The sequence below is a fragment of the Babylonia areolata genome, chromosome 1 (assembly GCF_041734735.1).
Source record: "Babylonia areolata isolate BAREFJ2019XMU chromosome 1, ASM4173473v1, whole genome shotgun sequence".
NCBI lineage: Eukaryota > Metazoa > Mollusca > Gastropoda > Neogastropoda > Buccinidae > Babylonia > Babylonia areolata.
This window is the reverse complement of record NC_134876.1, coordinates 2,619,478-2,639,477: the sequence shown is the minus strand read 5'-3', so window position 1 is coordinate 2,639,477 and position 20,000 is coordinate 2,619,478. Positions and strand designations below refer to the sequence as shown.

The following is a 20,000-nucleotide window of genomic DNA, read 5'->3' as shown; positions in this document are numbered from 1 at the left end:
TCATCCATCATTTTGTTGGCTGTCATTTTGTCATCCGTTATTTTGTTGGCCGTCATTTTGTCATCCGTTATTTTGTTGGCCGTCATTTTGTCATCCATCATTTTGCCATCTGTCATTTTGTCACCCGTCAATTTGTTATCCATCATTTTGTCATCCATCATTTTGCCATCTGTCATTTTGTCACCCGTCAATTTGTTATCCATCATTTTGTCATCCATCATTTTGTCACCCGTCATTTTGTCATCCATCATTTTGTCATCCATCATTTTGTCACCCGTCATTTTGTCATCCGTCATTTTGTCACCCGTCATTTTGTTGGCCGTCATTTTGTTGGCCGTCATTTTATCATCCGTCATTTTGTCATCCGTCATTTTGTCACCCGTCATTTTGTTGGCCGTCATTTTATCATCCGTCATTTTGTCACCCGTCATTTTGTTGGCTGTCATTTGTTGGTCGTCTTTTTGTTGGCCGTCATTTTATCATCCGTCATTTTGTCACCTGTCATTTTGTTGGCCGTCATTTTGTTGGCTGTCATTTGTTGGTCGTCTTTTTGTTGGCCGTCATTTTATCATCCGTCATTTTGTTGGCTGTCATTTGTTGGTCGTCTTTTTGTCATCCGTCATTCGAACCCAGACCCTCATGGACTCTGAGATGAGCATCTGACCCATTCTGCCACCTTCCCCCGCCTTCCTCCAAACACATCGACACAGAACACAAAAGGAGAGGTACATCAAAGGCAAAAGAGCCAAGGATACAACAAAAAGGGAGAAGAAAGAAGTGTGTGTGTGTGTGTGTGTGTGTGTGTGTGTGTGTGTGTGTGTGTGTGTGTGTGTGTGTGTGTGTGTGTCGGGGAGGCGGGGGCTTGATGGGGGCCGGGGATTTCTGTGAGCGCTGCAGACAGACAAACTAACGTCTGGATCCTGCATGGCTGTAAGATTTTTTTTTTTTTTGCCATGCCAGAACAATATCATCATAATTAGACGAACAGACTATAAATAAATAAACGAAAGAGAAGGGAAGGGACATAATAAACACACTCAGTGGGCAGCAAACGTGGCCGTCAACACACAGTGTGCTGGAAGATCTGTTGGGGGCTCCTACCCCCACCCCCCTCACCACCACCACCACCACCCTTCACTACCCCCCTTCCCTACCACTACACCCTGGGGATATGGGTGGCATTAACGGTACCCAATTTTTCTTCTCCTGTCTGCTGGGGTAGTGGTGGTGGTGGTGGTGGTGATGGTGTGTGTGTGTGTGTGTGTGTGTGTGTGTGTGCGCGTGCGTGCGTGCGTGCGTGCGTGCGTGTGTGTGTGTGTGTGTGTGTGTGTGTGTGTGTGTGTGTGTGTGTGTGTGTGTGTGTGTGTGTGTGTGTGTGTGTGTGTGTCGTGGAGGAGGGGGCTTGTTGGGGACCGGGGATTTCTGTGAGCCCTGCAGACAGACAAACTAACGTCTGGACCCTGCCTGGCTGTGAGGGTTTTCTTTGCCATGCCACAACAGTGCTCCGCCTGTACCCAGTAAGCCTTCACTTGCTGGCTTGGCTGTGAGGACCTGGAAGAGGGAGATCGCGGACAGAGACGGCTCGTCATGCAACACTGTCCATTAATGTGAGGCTAAGGCTGGTGGAGGGATGGACGGGTGGCGGTGCGTGGGGGGTGTTGGCTGACATTGATTAACCATCTGACTGAAACGTTGAAGATGTGCCTGCGTAGTGCCCCCTCTGTCTTGTGTGTCCATTCAACTGCCCGTCTGTCTGTCTGTCCGTCTGTCTCTTTCTCTCTCTCCGCACGTCCCCACTCCCCCCCCCCCACCTCTCTCTCTCCTAACCTCCCCCTCCTTCCTTCTCTCTCTCTTCAACCCTCTTCACCACCACCCCACCCCCGTCTCCCCTCCACCCTTACTCTCCCCCCTCCCCCCTGTTTTGTCTGTCTCTCTGCCCCATCTGTTTTCACTTGGTATCGGAGAGCAACATGAAATACACACTTCACCAATATCAATTTCCGCGAGTGATTTTCATGTTTAACTGATCTTCCCAATGTAGGGTTTTATTTCACTATATAGGCCTACTCCACCACACGTGAAAGTTGACATTTTCTGATGAGTCACCTATTGTGCACATCACTCATGATCCTTATCCAACACATTAATAGAAGCACAGAGGTACATAAAATTATATTCCTTTAAAAATAAGAGCTACATTATTATTATTATTATTATTTATTTTTTTTTTTTTCATATCGCATGTTTTCTAAAACGTTCTATCGACAATGCTAACGAAGCGAATAAGCAAAACAACATGGAAAACAAAATACAACACTCAGAGACACAGACACCCACGCATGCACACACACACACACACACGCGCGCGCGCACACACTCACACAAACACACACAGAGAATATCACATTATTATCAAAATGATAATCCACATGCACAAGAATCATTTAAAGGGCATTTATTTTCCACTTCTCCTTTATTTCAAAAACAATTCAGTTGGAACCTGAACCACGGTGCTCTAAAAAAAAAAAAAGAAAAGAATAAGCAATCAAAAAAGAAAAAAAGAAAGAAAAAAAAAGAAAAGAAAAAAAAGAAAGAAAAGTAAAACGCCGAGTTAAAATAAATATCGATCTTCATCAACAGACAAGAAGTTACCTCGTCGAAAGGTCACCAATGATTTTAACCACATGAATTTCAGGTAGCCATGGTTTCTGAGAAAATGCCAATGTTGAAGATGTCACCGATAACACAAGCGCAGATGACGCCTTACACTGGAAACCGACTCTCTTAATACGAATAATCAAACCACAGGCGCTGTCATAGGACCATGGCATTCTACAATCTCTGGGTGTCTGCTTCAAACGTTTACGTGTACCCATTCTTAAATTCTTTCTCTGTTCATGGGCTGCAACTCCTACACTCCCTCATAAGTATGAAAGGGTTTTTATTGTGTGTATGTGGCAGATTCTGAAAAAAAGAGTCTGGAACAGCCCTGGGCAGCTTTTGGGACCACTCTGAACAAGAACAGCAGCTTACACAGAGATGACTCCCCCCCACACCACCCCAACTCAAAGAACAGTCAAACTAATAATGTGCAGTCCAAACTTGTATCGTTATCATCACCATTCTTTTTATTATTAAAAAACAACAAAACATTTTTTCTTCTTCTCCTCTTCTTCGTAATTACCACACATACCAACCACCTTATAAAAACCACACACAAGAACCGACAGTCCTGACAGTCGTGTCTACAATGTAACAGCGAGGACCCACCAGACAGACAGACAGACAGACAACAGTCTACACAATGTAACAGCGAGGACCCACCAGACAGACAACCGTCTACAACAATGTAAAAGCGAGGACCACCACAGACAGACAGACCAGACCAACAGTCCTACACAGATGTAACAGCGAGGACCCACCAGACAGACACAGACAACAGTCTACACAATGTAACAGCGAGGACCCACCATAGACAGACACACTGACAACAGTCTACACAATGTAACGAGCGAGGACCCACCAGACAGACAGAAGACAGACAACAGTCTACACAAGGTAACAGCGAGGACCCTCCACCAGACAGACAGACAACAGTCTACACAATTGTAACAGCGAGGACCCACCGACAGACAGACAGACAACAGTCTACACAATGTAACAGCGAGGACCCACCAGACAGACAGACAGACAACAGTCTACACAATGTAAACAGCGAGGACCCACCAGACAGACAGACAGACAGACAACAGTCTACACAATGTAACAGCGAGGACCCACCAGACAGACAGACAGACAACAGTCTACACAATGTAACAGCGAGGACCCACCAGACAGACAGACAGACAGACAACAGTCTACACAATGTAACAGCGAGGACCCACCAGACAGACAGACAGACAGACAGACAACAGTCTACACAGTGTAACAGAGAGGACACACCAGACAGACAGACAACAGTCTACACAGTGTAACAGCGAGGACACACCAGACAGACAGACAGACAGACAACAGTCTACACAGTGTAACAGCGAGGACCCACCAGACAGACAGACAGACAGACAACAGTCTACACAGTGTAACAGCGAGGACACACCAGACAGACAGACAGACAACAGTCTACACAATGTAACAGCGAGGACCCACCAGACAGACAGACAGACAGACAACAGTCTACACAATGTAACAGCGAGGACCCACCAGACAGACAGACAGACAGACAGACAGACAACAGTCTACACAAAGTAACAGCGAGGACCCACCAGACAGACAGACAGACAGACAACAGTCTACACAATGTAACAGCGAGGACCCACCAGACAGACAGACAGACAGACAGACAACAGTCTACACAATGTAACAGCGAGGACCCACCAGACAGACAGACAGACAGACAACAGTCTACACAATGTAACAGCGAGGACACACCAGACAGACAGACAACAGTCTACACAATGTAACAGAGAGGACACACCAGACAGACAGACAGACAGACAGACAGACAGACAGACAACAGTCCACACAATGTAACAGCGAGGACACACCAGACAGACAGACAACAGTCTACACAATGTAACAGAGAGGACACACCAGACAGACAGACAGACAGACAGACAGACAGACAGACAACAGTCTACACAATGTAACAGCGAGGACACACCAGACAGACAGACAGACAGACAGACAGACAGACAGACAACAGTCCACACAATGTAACAGCGAGGACACACCAGACAGACAGACAACAGTCTACACAATGTAACAGAGAGGACACACCAGACAGACAGACAGACAGACAGACAGACAGACAGACAACAGTCTACACAATGTAACAGCGAGGACACACCAGACAGACAGACAACAGTCTACACAATGTAACAGCGAGGACACACCAGACAGACAGACAGACAGACAGACAGACAGACAACAGTCTACACAGTGTAACAGCGAGGACACACCAGACAGACAGACAGACAGACAACAGTCTACACAATGTAACAGAGAGGACACACCAGACAGACAGACAGACAGACAACAGTCTACACAGTGTAACAGCGAGGACCCACCAGACAGACAGACAGACAGACAGACAGACAAGTCTACACAGTGTAACAGCGAGGACACACCAGACAGACAGACAGACAGACAACAGTCTACACAATGTAACAGCGAGGACCCACCAGACAGACAGACAGACAGACAACAGTCTACACAGTGTAACAGCGAGGACCCACCAGACAGACAGACAGACAACAGTCTACACAGTGTAACAGCGAGGACCCACCAGACAGACAGACAGACAGACAGACAACAGTCTACACAATGTAACAGCGAGGACACACCAGACAGACAGACAGACAGACAACAGTCTACACAATGTAACAGCGAGGACCCACCAGACAGACAGACAGACAGACAACAGTCTACACAATGTAACAGCGAGGACCCACCAGACAGACAGACAGACAGACAACAGTCTACACAGTGTAACAGCGAGGACCCACCAGACAGACAGACAGACAGACAACAGTCTACACAATGTAACAGCGAGGACCCACCAGACAGACAGACAGACAGACAACAGTCTACACAATGTAACAGCGAGGACACACCAGACAGACAGACAGACAGACAACAGTCTACACAGTGTAACAGCGAGGACACACCAGACAGACAGACAGACAGACAACAGTCTACACAGTGTAACAGCGAGGACCCACCAGACAGACAGACAGACAGACAGACAACAGTCTACACAGTGTAACAGCGAGGACCCACCAGACAGACAGACAGACAGACAACAGTCTACACAATGTAACAGCGAGGACCCACCAGACAGACAGACAGACAGACAACAGTCCACACAATGTAACAGCGAGGACACACCAGACAGACAGACAGACAACAGTCTACACAATGTAACAGCGAGGACCCACCAGACAGACAGACAGACAACAGTCTACACAATGTAACAGCGAGGACCCACCAGACAGACAGACAGACAGACAGACAGACAGACAACAGTCTACACAGTGTAACAGCGAGGACACACCAGACAGACAGACAGACAGACAACAGTCTACACAATGTAACAGCGAGGACCCACCAGACAGACAGACAGACAGACAACAGTCTACACAGTGTAACAGCGAGGACACACCAGACAGACAGACAGACAGACAACAGTCTACACAATGTAACAGCGAGGACCAAACAGACAGATAGAGGACCCACCAGTTTGGTGACTGTGTCATCTGACACAGGCACGGCGGCCGGCGCCTCGGGGCTGGCCTTGAAGGAGTGGCCCTGGATGGCCATGGGCGGCGGCATCTCGATGTCCTGGGCCGGCTCGGGCTCCTCGTTGGTCACCTCAAGACCCACTTTGCCCCCAGAGGCGGCGGCGGCCGTCACAGACTCCGCTGCTGCATTGGTCTCTGCCGGCTCCTGGAACACACACACCACGGCGAATCGGTGTCAGGCATGAAGAGATTTTTTGGGAACCTGCCCTGACACTGCAGACTTTTCAGTTGTTACAGTGTTCAATAAACACACACACACACACACACACACACACACACACACACACACTATATATATATATATATATATATATATATATATATATATATTTATTTATTTTTTTAAATTTTTTATTTTTATTTTATTTTATTTATTTATTTATTTTTTTATTGGAGGGAGGTGTCTGGCATGCAGAGATTTCGGGACCCTGTCCTGACACTGCAGAAATGATCAGTTGTGACAGTGTTCACTAATAATATACACTGGAGTAAGGTGGCAGAATGGTTAAGACACTCAGCTTTCCAATACAGAGAGTCCTTTAGGGTGTGGGTTCGAATCCCGCTCTCGCCCTTTCTCCCCCAAGTTTGAGTGGAAAATCAAAAATCAAACTGAGCGTCTAGTCATTCGGATGAGACGATAAACCCGAGGTCCCGTGTGCAGCACGCGCTTGGCGCACTGAAAATGAACGCACAGCAACGACAATGTTGTCCTCTGGCAAAAAAAATCTGTAGCCAAAATCCACTTTGATAGGTACACAAATATAGCCCTATAATTGAGCATGCACTCAAGGCCTGACTTAGCGCGTTGGATTATGCTGCATTTGCCTGGCAAATGTGGTATATATCTATATATATATAGACAGATAGATAGATAGATAGATAGATAGACATATGTCGTGCTTGCGCGTGAATGAATCTTGAATGAACGACAGACGGGCGCAACAGCCGAGTGGTTAAAGCGTTGGACTGTCAACCTGAGGGTCCCGGGTTCGAATCACGGTGACGGCGCCTGGTGGGTAAAGGGTGGAGATTTTTACGATCTCCCAGGTCAACATATGTGCAGACCTGCTAGTGCCTGAACCCCCTTCGTGTGTATATGCAAGCAGAAGATCACATACGCGCGTTAAAGATCCTGTAATCCATGTCAGCGTTCGGTGGGTTATGGAAACAAGAACATACCCAGCATGCACACCCCCGAAAACGGAGTATGGCTGCCTACATGGCGGGGTAAAAACGGTCATACACGTAAAAGCCCACTCGTGTGCATACGAGTGAACGCAGAAGAAGAAGAAGAAGACGAAGAAGAAGAAGAATGAACGACACAGGAAACGAATGACGACTGATGAGTGCCTAAAGCGGCCAGGTTCCCAGTCAGCTCTACCCAGGCAGTGTTGTCTGTTGTGCGAAAGGACACAGTGTTTGTGTTTGTAGAGCGCTTAGAGTTTCTGGTCTCTGACCGCTGACAGGCGCTATATAAGTATCAATAAAAACAACAACAAACAACAGTAATACTGTACTGACACGACGTGAACATTTGGACAGGCCGGGCCAATGCACTGCAGAAATAATCACCATTGTCACAAAACATTCAACACAAAGGATTTTTCAAACAAACAAATGATGACAGTCATCTCGTTCGCATGGTTGAGTAGAATGCTTCTATTTGTTTTTGTTTGTTTGCTTAAAGCAGCTAAAATGATACTCGGCATGCGAAATGATAGCTTTCATCAAATCTACATGATGAATTGTTGTTTGTTTGTTTGGTTTTTAGGTAAAAAGATGAATAACAAAATCACAAAATGAACACGTGAAATGATCTTTTTTTCCCCAGTTCATTCACACACACACACAAAACAGTATGAAGATAATGACCCGAGAAACAAATACGGTTCTGAGAACAGAACACACACAGGTCACATCACAGGATACAGAAGGTGTGAACAAAATCACTATCACTCCTTCAAGCGAAGAAAGAAACGCCTTACCGATAGATAGAGCGGGAGACATCACAAAAATCACACACACACACACACACACACACACACACACACACACACACACACACACAAAGAGAACTTCTTTCAAGACAAGACAGAATGTGAACTTTCTTTCAAGAGAAGACAGAATAAGAACTTCTTCCAAGAGAAGACAAAAAAGAACTTCTTTCAAGGGAAGACAATGCGAGCTTTTCTTCCAAGACAAGACAGAATGTGAACTTCTTTCAGGAGAAGACAGAATGTGAACTTCTTTTTTTATTTTTAAAGACAAGACACCTTTGGATGGAGTCTCTATCCTGTATTACAAAGCTCTGATACATGCACACATCCACCCTGTCTGTCTTGGAAGAAAGAAAAGAAAAAAGAAAAGAAAAGAAAGAAAGAAAGAAAGAAAGAAAGAAGAAAGAAGAAGAAGAAGAAGAAGAAAGACTCAACTGATTCCTGCATATATACACTGCCAGAACACACACTCTCTCAACACTGGCTCTTGCCTTGCCCAAGCTTCTTCACTCTCACACACTCGTCTGTTTCTCCTCCTGTTTCTTCTTTCCTTCCAAGATTTTTTGTTTTGTTTTGTTTTAAACTGATCTGAATGGATGGTGTGTGTGTGTGTGTGTGTGTGCCTGTATGTGTGTGTGTAATTGTGTGCGTGCGTGCATTCGTACGTATGTGCATACGCGCGCGCGCGCGCGCGTGTGTGTGTGCGCGCGCACGTGTGGAAGAATATATATATATATATATATATACAGAGAAATCTGTTGTAAAAAGAAATACAATACACACACACACACACACACACACACACACACACACACACACAGAGTTTTGTAGCACAGCTATTTTCAAGCGGGTTCACCTGCTTTCAATTTATGATGTCAGTCATTGATACACCTCCCACACCTACCATCCCTTCCCCCACACTCCATCCTCAACCCCCCCCCCCGCCCCCATAACCTTCCTCCCAACCTTTTCCCCACACCTTCACACCTCACCTACCATCCCTTCCCCCACACTCCATCCTCAACCCCCCCCACCGCCCCCATAACCTTCCTCCCAACCTTTTCCCCACACCTTCACACCTCACCTACCATCCATTCCCCCACACTCCATCCTCAACCCCCCCCCCGCCCCCATAACCTTCCTCCCAACCTTTTCCCCACACCTTCACACCTCACCTACCCTACCTTCTCTTTAGGGGGGTGGGGGTTTGGGGGGGGAGGGGAAGAGTGTACAGCGGGGCATCATAGCGGTGTGCACTTGGGGAAGGGAGGGAGGGAGGGAGGGACGTTGGGGGAGAAGGTGAGTCAGTTTTCAATGGCCCCACAACGCTGGGAGAAAAGAGAAGGGGGGGGGGGGGAATGCAGTTAAAGAGAGACCGAAAGGTTTTGGGGGTGGGGTGGTGTGTGTGTGTGTGTGGGGGAGGGGGTTAAGGGGGAGTACCGTAAGGTGGTGGATGTGAGGGTTGGACAGGAGGAGGGGGGAGGGGAGGGGAGGGGAGGAGTTCAGGAAGATGAGAGGATAACAGGAAGAGACAGGAGAGAGAGAGAGATAGCGAGGGGGGCGGGGGGGAGAGAGAGAGGGAGAGAGAGTGGGTGAGAGAGAGATAGAGATAGAGAGTTGTGCAGTCGAACACATAGACACAGACACAGACACAGACACACACACACACTCATACATCACAATACAGACACACCACACACATGTATGCACTCACACATGTCCACTGCCCCCCTTTCCCTCGCGTCTAACTCTTATACCCAGTCTATATCTCTGTTTCTCTGTCTGTTTCTGTCTGTCTGTCTGTTTCTCCACACCATGCGGTACCAACTGCAAAGGAGGACTGCATCACCTTCAAAAGCTTCTTACGATCCTCTTCCAACAGTCTTGTTTTTGATCTCTCAGATGCGCGCGCGTGCGTGTGTAGGTAGGAAGGTAGGGGTGAGGGGTAGAAAGCGGTATGACACCGTCAAGGAAAATGATGTTTTGCTATCGTCTTTGATGTGGATGCAACTGATCAGTTTGTGAAGGCGGAGAGAGTATGCTGAATGGGTGTGGAGGGGGAGTGGGGTGGGGATGTGGGGGGCGGGGAGGTGGGGGAAGAGATGAGAGAACGGCGGTAGGGTGGTGGGTGAAAAGGGTTGTGGTGGGGATGAGACAAAAAAAAGAAGTAAAATAGTTCTTGAGGATGGAAGGAAGACAGACAGACAGACAGACACACACACACACACACACACAGACGGGGGGTGGAGAAAGAGGAGGGGAGAGACAGAGAGAGTGGAAAGAGAGGGAGGGAGGGCACAGAGAGAGATGGAGAGGGAGGGAGAAAGAAAGGAGAGAGAAAGAGAGGGAGGGAGAAAGAAAGGAGAGAGAGAGAGACAGACAGACAGACAGACAGACAGACAGACAGACAGACAAAGACATGGTGTGAGGGTGACAGAGAGGGAAAGATAAAGCTGACCTGGAAGATTGAAAAAAAAAATCCATCCTTAACCATGCGACGCGAATGAGATTCGAACCCAGGACCTTCAGGACTGAATGTCCAACGCTTCAAACCACTCAGCTACTGCGCCCCGAAGGTGGAGATTAACGACCTGTTGGCTGACGCCCGAAAGGTGATTATTATGACGGTCTTATTTTTTTTTAAAATATATATATATTTTGTATTTCCTATTAAAAAAAATCCTCCGATAATTCCACCTGTGGTCGTCTTACAGCAGCTGCAGCAACTCCCGGTGTTGCAGCCTATTTGTACCCCCACTGGCTTTTTACTTACATATGTTTTTACCCCGGAGTAAAATCTGGCTAGCCCTTGGGTCATTCAGACACCCACTGGACATCCGAGGGGTCTGTGTAGAGGAGAAGAGAGGACTGGCCGTACTGAGTGAGTTAACCCCGAGGTCGATAGATGTAAACGAGCCTGTAACATTGCCCCACAGGGGGTAAATTTCACCACGTCAGAGTTGACCCCCCCCCCCCCCTGTTTCATTGTAGACCACCTTGAACTGACCCCCCCCCCCCGCCCCCCTCCTTGAGTGGTAAATCTGGCCCAGTAAGAATCTGTACAGACTACATTACAGTAGATATCCTCCGCGTCTGCTTGCGCCGAGTTGTACTGAAGAGAAGGCAGTGTAGGGTGAGGTGAGGGTAGGGTTGAGGGGAGGGGAGGGGGTAGGGGTCAGTAAGGTTAACCCCCCTCCAACAATCCACCTTCCCTTTTCCAATAATTTAATCATCTTCTGTTTTTTGTTTTGCGCCTTCCCACAGTGTCAGTCCAAGCACGTCTGATGAATGACGCTGTCCTCTTCAAACTCCTGTCTGGAGCCATGGGGCTTGTGTGAGTGCGTGTGTGTGTGTGTGTGTGTGTGTGTGTGTGTGTGTGTGTGTGTGTGTGTGTGTGTGTGTGTGTGGTTGGTGTCTCTTGAGCTCCTTCAAGACGCTGATTTACCTCCCTTCGTGCAGACGACAAAACTGGCGACGACAGCAGCGCTTTACCGCTGCTGACAGTTTTGAAATTTTAGAAACAGACGGTTGTTCAAAGACGGAAATGATGGATGAAGACAAAGAATACCGCATTTCTAACGACGGTGAAGACAGAGAATACCGCATTTCTAACGACGGTGAAGACAGAGAATACCGCATTTCTAACGACGGTGAAGACAAAGAATACCGCATTTCTAACGACGGTGAAGACAGAGAATACCGCATTTCTAACGACGGTGAAGACAGAGAATACCGCATTTCTAACGACGGTGGACAGAGAATACCGGAAGGGCGAGTTGGGGGAGGTGGGGGAGGGGGTCAAAACTGACCACCAGCCACTTGTGACTCCAGTGGGTAATTAATTTGAGTCTAGCCCAGACTGACGGAACCGGGGGTAAAATCCAGATGGGGGGATGTATTCTGAGGGCGTAACACCGGGCTATGCATGTAATGGAGGAGACACCACACATGAACTGAACGAACAGAAATGAGAAGACGGTGACTAAGGTTTGTGGTTTGATTTGTGGAAGGTATCGACTGACTTGCCGGCTGGATTGCTTCCGTGGGAAACCACCTGCACACTTGTCTGTTACACACACACACACACACACACACACACACACACACACACACACACACATATATATATTCATCATTCATATATATATATATATATGTATGTGTGTGTGTGTGTGTGTGTGTGTGTGTGTGTGTGTGTGTGTGTGTGTGTGAATATATATATGTATGTATGTATGTGTGTGTGTGTGTGTGTGTGTGTGTGTGTGTGTGTGTGTGTGTGTGTGTGTGTGTGTGTTTCCAATTTTACTTTCTGTACGTACGTATTGTATGTAGTACTGGCAGAAGGAGTGATTGCTTGTGTGGCTGAATAAAAGAACTTCGTCTAATAAAAGAACTTCAACTGTTCAAGGTAAGAGTGCATGCGTGGGAGGGCGCGGAGAGGCGGGGATGCGCGTGCATGTGCGTTTGTACGAGAGATGGACAGAGACTGAGAGCCAGGGTGAGAGCGAGCGAGCGAGCGAGCGAGCGAGCGAGAGAGAGAGAGAGAGAGAGAGAGAGAGAGAGAGAGAGAAGACAAGACAAGACAAATAGTTTAATGTACATCGGCTTCACGCCATTATACAAACACATGGGAAGGGAGTGCGTCAGGGGACAAGGTCTGGTGCGGTCGGGGGTGGGGGTGGGGGTGAGAAACACACACACACACACACACACACACACACACACACACACACACACACACACACACAGAAACATTCGTAACATGTCCGTTTCAACCCACTTCCTTTTACCCAACTCCACCCAGTGAGAGAGGGGCCCCTCTCTCTCTCCCTTGATCTCCACTTAGCGGTGAATTACATTAATTTTCCCACATCCTTCCTCTTCATCCAGAATGGAACACCCACCAGCCAACATCCGCCCTGCCCCGCTCTCACCACCTTTCTTCCCACCCTCCCCTTCCCCTAAACGCCAGTCTCTAATGAATGATGAATGACACTGCTCCATACATCCCTCCTTTTTTTTTTATATCCCTAATGGAACACACACACACACACAATATACAAGGACCATCCATCTATTGTTGCCACAGACATACACAGATGCACAGACACAGATAGACACACACATACAAGCGCGCGCGAAGTGTGTGTGTGTGTGTGTGTGTGTGTGTGTGTGTGTGTGTGTGTGTGTGTGTGTGTGTGAGAGAGAGAGAGAGAGAGAGAGAGAGAGAGAGAGAGAGAGAGAGAGAGACAGAGAGAGAGAGAGAGAGAGAGAGAGAGAGAGAGAGAGAGAGAGAGAGAGAGCGAGCGTATCGTCAGTTTGCATGAATATATGCATATGTGCATGCCCTGTATGCTAATGTGCATGCGCGCACACATGCACTCGCGCGCACGGGTATGTGTGTAAGTACGTGCACGCGCGAACATGGATGCATGCATGTGTGCTTGTGCACCTGTAGGCAATTGTTTGTGTGCTTGCATGTGTGAATCATTATCGTTCCTGCCCACCTTGCTCAAAGCTCAGTCAGCTTGCATGGTTTACACAACCACACCCTAACTTGCACAGAGAGAGAGGGAGGGAGAGAGAGAGGGAGAGAGAGAGAGAGAGAGAGAGAGAGAGAGAGAGAGAGAGAGAGAGAGAGGGAGGCAGAGAGAGAGAGAGAGAGAGAGAGGGAGAGAGATCGTAGGTGCGTGCGTTCGTGTGTGTACGTGTGGATGCTTGTGTTCGCGCGAGCGCGCGCGCGTGTGTGTCTGTGTGTGTGTGTTTGTGTGTTCGTTCTTTAGTTTGGCGTCTTTTCACTATCAGTGATAGTAGACGTTAAAAAAAGGGGGGGGGGAGCATGGGGGGGAGGAGTGTGTGTGTGTGTGTGTGTGTGTGTGTGTGTGTGTGTTGTGTGTGTGTGTGTGTGTGTGTGTGTGTTGTGTGTGTGTGTGTGTGTGTGTGTGTGTGTGTGTGTGTGTGAGGAGTTAGGGGGTGCGTGCGTGCATTGTGCGTGCGTGTGCGAAAAGCCGGGAAGTTGCCCGCATCATGAGCTTAGCAAGGAGGTGTGAGGACAACAACAACAACAACATGCACGCACTGGGGCGGACCGACACACAGACAGCCCCCCGCCCCTCCCCCTCCGCCCCCCGCCCCACCCCCTCCACCCCCCGCCCCCCTCCCCCCCCCGCTCCTCCCCCTCCACCCCCCGCCCCACCCCCTCCACCCCGCCCCACCCCCTCCACCCCCCGCCGTCCCCCCCTCCTAAAAAAGAAAAAAACAAACCCCTGTCCATTCAGACAGCAAGAAAAACAGAGAGAGAGAGAGAGAGAGAGAGAGAGAGAGAGAGAAAGGCAGAGACACAGGGAGGCAGAAAGAGAGACAGACAGACAGAAAGACAAACACACAGCACACAGAGACAGACTGACGGACAGACAGAGAGACAGACAGACAGACTGTCATGGTTCATGTAGGGAAAAGATGAAAAGGCAGTGTGTCGTCAGAAGTTCCACCTACTTGAATCTATGTGATCACATTAATTTTCCATCTTTCTCTGCCTGTGTATTTTGTCCGCCACGCGTAACTTCTGATGCATGATTGTCTGTTTATCTGTATGTCTGTCTGTGTGCCTCTGTCTCTGTGTCTCTGTATCTGACTGTCTCTTATCATCATCATCATCATCATCATCATCATCATCATCAGATTCATATCCTAATTTTTTTTCATGAAGGGGACTATTGTTGTGTCGGGTTTGCTTCTCCAGCTTCCTCCCCCCCCCCTTTTTTTTTGTTTTTTGTTTTCCCCCAGGTTCTATTGGACAAAATACTGACCAGAGTTTCCCGCCAAAATAATGCCCAGAGCAGTCGGCTGGGCTTCAGGGAACAATGATGATAATGACTATGTTTTGTTAAACCTACTTGTATACACTTCAAAGCGCCTTTCCCCACCTCGCCCACCCCACTCCCTCCACACCTCAGTGAGTGGATTGCGGCCCCTGGTCAATGTTCAACAAAACAAATTCGTTCTCTCTGTCTCTCTCTCTCTCTCTCCCCCCCCCCCTCTCTCTCTCTCCATGACCTTGGTAGATACATCTATTATGCAAACCGACGTCGTTAATGCTTTTTTCCTTTTCTTGTCATTTTTGTTTCTTTCGAAGATTTATTTGACGTTGTTGATTATGTTTATAGTATACTATAACAACGGTTCACTATAACATTGCCAGCATGATGAGTTGTAACGGGTCATATGGCCTATACACTAACATTATTGAGTTTTCTCTCTCTCTCTTTCTCTCTCTCTTTCTCTCTCTCGACAGAGAAAGAGAGTATAATTCGATCATAACATATGACGCATCATCTTCACTCTCGCTCATTAATTTACAGCAGTAATGACCTCGATCACAATCAGAATCATGATGATGATGTTGATGAAACTGATCACCACTCTCCCCCCCCCCCCCCATCCATTCTTGTTACAAGGCAATGGCGTTAAAAATGATATAATTAACAACTTCTCTATCTGTCTGTCTGTCGCACTCCATTTCTCTTTCTGGGAAACAATATCTCTCTCCCTTTCTTTCTCCCCCTCCCCCCGCTCTCTCTTCTTCTCCCTCTCTCCGTCCGTTCGTCCGTCCGCCTGTTTGTCCGTCTGTCAGTCAGTCAGTCAGTCAGTCTCACCCTGTTTCTAGGAAACTATGTATCTCTCTCTTTCTGACTGTCTGTCTGTGTCTGTCTGTCTGTCTCTGCCTCTCTCTCTCTCTCTCCCATGCCTGAAATCTTAATCATAGAAAAAAAAAGTTATGAATTGTCCGAGTTCTGTAGGAAACTCTCACTCTGTCTGCCAGTCAGTCAGTCTATCTGTCTGTCTGTCTGTCTCTTTGTCCCTCTTTGCATCTCTGTCTGTAGGAAACCCAGGACGCACGTGTATCGTCCACCTTCATCACCCAGACAAAACACACCAGCTGTGGAACACTGCAGCAACTGGGCGGCTAGGTGCCCTCCCTTGGGCACCACACTTGATTAATTAGACACGCACACATGCACATTCACAGACACGCACGCCCGCACAAGCCAACAAACAAACGCACACATTAAATAAAGAGGTAGAGGTAGAGAGAGAGAGAGGGAGAGAGGTGTGGAGAGAGAGAGAGAGAGAGAGAGAGAGAGAGAGAGAGAGAGAGAGAGAGAGAGAGAGAGAGAGAGAGCATTTCATTCAGAAACAGTAGGCCTCTGTGTGTGAAATTTTCCGCTTCTCTTTTTTCATTATTTGTTTTATCAATAAATTGCTGAAGCGACAGATCTAACAGTTTCACCACACCCCGCGAGTTATATTGGCAGCCGCATTTCGTTTTCGTGGGATGGATGGATGCGCGCTGAATTCGACCGTGTTTCCATAACCTACTGACGTGAATTTAAGGGGTGTTTACGAAGTGATTAAAAAAAAAATCTTCTGCACACACACACACACACACACACACACACACACACACACACACACACACACACACACACGCACAGAGGGAGACAAGGGGATATCTAGGCACAACAAGTCTGCACCTACACATGACATGGGACAGTAAAATCCCCCCGCTCCCCTCACCCGCTTGTCAGTCGACAATGAGACTGAAAGACATTAAGAGGCAGAGAGAGAGAGAGTGCGAGAGAGAGGGGGAGGGAGAGAGAGAGGGGGAGGGAGAGAGAGGGGGGAGGGAGAGAGAGAAGAGAGAGAGGGAGAGAGAGAGGGAAAGAGAGAGAGGGAGGGTGGGAGAGAGAGAGAGGGGGGGGAGGGAGAGAGAAAGAGAGAGAGGGGGAGGGAAAGAGAGTGCGAGAGAGAGAGGGAGAGAGGGAGAGGGAGAGAGAGAGGGAGAGACAGAGAGAAACAGAGATAGAGGCAAACAATCTGATCTCCACAGACACAGGCAGACAGATAAACGCAGAGAGAGAGAGAGAGAGAGAGAGAGAGAGAGAGAGAGAGAGAAAGAGAGAGAGGGAGGGACAAACAAGAGAGACAATCAAGACACACACACACATGAGACTCATAACACAGGCCACGCACGCACGCACGCACGCACACACACACACACACACACATCTGCGTTGGGAACACAAGCACGCTTTAATGCTGGCGAACAGCTGTGCTCGAACGAGCGCATCCCATTCATGTTCTACTAATCCATTCGGACACTGGTCAAGCTGAAAATATGAACGCATGTCCGCCAAATTAAGCTGGCCCAGAGTGCAAGCGACCACACGTGCGCGCACATGTAGCATACATAATCATACACAGCAGTAGCAAGGTCATATATACACAGAAAAAAGGACAACTCAGATGATCTGTTTAGTAGTATGCAGTCAGTAAGTCGGTCACCTGTGTGCTTGTACAGACAGCAACAGATATACATTGGCTCCCCATTGAAGCGAGAATTAAATACAAAGTTGCGTGTCTCTGCTATTTTGCTTTCCACTCCGCAGGACCTACTTATCTTTCTGACCTTATCAGTAAGAAATCCCCGCTCCTCCTCTGACGGTTTCCTTATGAAGCTTCCTCGCGACAATACAAGAACCTATAGTGAACGTTCTTTCTTCTTTGCTGCTCCTCACATCTGAAACAACCTTCCTCATCATATCCCTGCATCTGGTTCTATTTCTGCTTTTCGCTCATCGCTAAAGACTCATTTTTTAAAAACCTATCTATAAGTACTCTCAGCTTCCTTTTCTCCAACACTACCCATGTCAGCTCACTTTGGATGCATGTAGAGTGGGAGAGAGAGTGAGTGGGGGTTGGGGGGGGGGGTTGAGAAAGAGTGGCCATGAATGTTTTATGTTACTTGAAATATTTCTCTTTCATGTAAAGCGCCCTGAGCTCTTAGTGAGAAAGGGCACTATATAAATGTACAGTATAATAATAATAATTATTATTATATTTCTCTCCTAGCAGCCGGGATATAATGATCATAATAGTACAAACGTTGTCAAGCAGTCCCAAACCTAACAGCACCCCCATGTCAGCATCTTCACCCCATCACCATTCATCGTCAACATCATCGTCATCAACACTGAAATATAGAAAACCAAAAAAGGAAGACAGCACGTTGGTATCTTGTAGTTGTACTCTCCCCCTCTCTCCTCTCCCCCTTTCTCACAAACATAATCTACACACACTGCCCTTTCACACTTACAATCATTTACACAAATCCCCCATTCACGTTCACAATAATTTACACAGATCTCCCATTCACACAGATTCCCCTTTCACATATACAATAATTTACACAGATCCCTCTTTCACATTTACAATGAGCCCATAATTTGCCTTAACAAAGAAGGTCTCTTCAACATTACACAGAACCACTCACCACATTTACACAGAACCAACCATCCATAATCAAACAGAACCCTGATTCACATTAAATATTTTACACAGAACCAACCGTCATCCACATTAACCTATAACATCTCATCCAAATTTACACAGTACCCGCATCCATATTTACATACACCCCCCTCATCAGTATCTACACAGAACCCCAAATCAGCATTTACACAGAACACCCCACATCCACATACATCTACACATACCCCCCTACCCCCTTTTTCACAATAAAATAGAACCCCTAATTTACATACACAGATCCAACCGTCATCCACAATCACACGGAACACCCCCCTTCCCCTCATCCACACGTACCGATACCCCCACCCCCGCCCCGCCCCAGCCCCCCACAATCACTCTTTCACAAGAGAACATTCACCTGCTCTTCAGCACCCCACCTCTCTCACCCATCCTCCCTCTCTCTCTCCCCGTCTCTCTCCTCTCTCTCCCTCCAACTCCCTCTCTCTCTCCCCGCTCTCCCTCTTTCTCCCTCTCCCCCTCTCTCTCCCTTCATCTCTCTCTCTCCCTACCTCTCCCCCACACTCTCTCTCTCTCCCTCTCTCTCTCCACCCCCCTCTCTCTCTCTTCCGGAAATGTATCCACCATGTTGTCGCCCCACCCTCCTGGCAATGTCAATCCTATGATGATCCATCCCCGCTGCGCCCCAAATAAATCGAAAGAAAGCAACAGGGGGAAGAAAGGCTGAGGCCACAGGTTCTGTCAGGAAAAGAAAGAAATACCACACACACACACACACACACACACACATACACACACACAGAGGGAGAGAGAGAGGGAGAGAGGGAGAGAGAGAGGGGGAGAAAGAGGGAGAAAGAGAGAGAGGGAGAGAGAAAGAGGGAGAGAGAGAGAGGGAGAGAGAGGGATAGACGGAGAGAGGGAGGGAGGGAGGGAGAGAGAGAGAGAGAGGAAGAGAGAGAGGGGGAAAGAGAAAGGGGGGGGAAGAGAGAGGGATAGAGGAAGAGGGAGAGAGAGAGAGAGGGAGGGAGAGAGAGAGGGGGAAAGAGAGAGGGAGAGAGGGAGAGAGGGGAGAGAGGGAGAGAGAAAGGGAGAAAGAGATGGAGAAAGGGAGAGAGAGAGGGAGGGATGGAGAGAGAGAGGGAGAAAGAGAGGGAGAAAGAGAGAGAACGCGGGTAGGGCAGAAAGAGAGTTAGGGAGAAGCTGGCTCTCTGTTGTAATAATACTGCTTTACTAGCTGGCCCGTTGTTTCATTTCGTTTACCGTTTCCTTTGTCTTTTGTCTTTGCAAAACTGAGGAGAGAGGAACACGGCAAGTATCAATGACATGAAGCATACGTGAAGGGCGGGGAAGTGGCGAATTTTCGTCTGAAATCACA

At 47.9% G+C, this 20,000-nt stretch overlaps 1 protein-coding gene across 1 annotated transcript in view; it reads right to left on the bottom strand.

The window, feature by feature from the left end:
- The window catches only part of LOC143296284 (kalirin-like), a 450,295-nt gene that overhangs the window by 46,844 nt on the left and 383,451 nt on the right, over positions 1–20,000 (bottom strand). Inside the window, exon 25 of the mRNA XM_076608165.1 lies at positions 6,235–6,444. Coding sequence (XP_076464280.1) covers positions 6,235–6,444 — 210 coding nt within the window. The remainder of the gene's footprint in view (positions 1–6,234; positions 6,445–20,000) is intronic.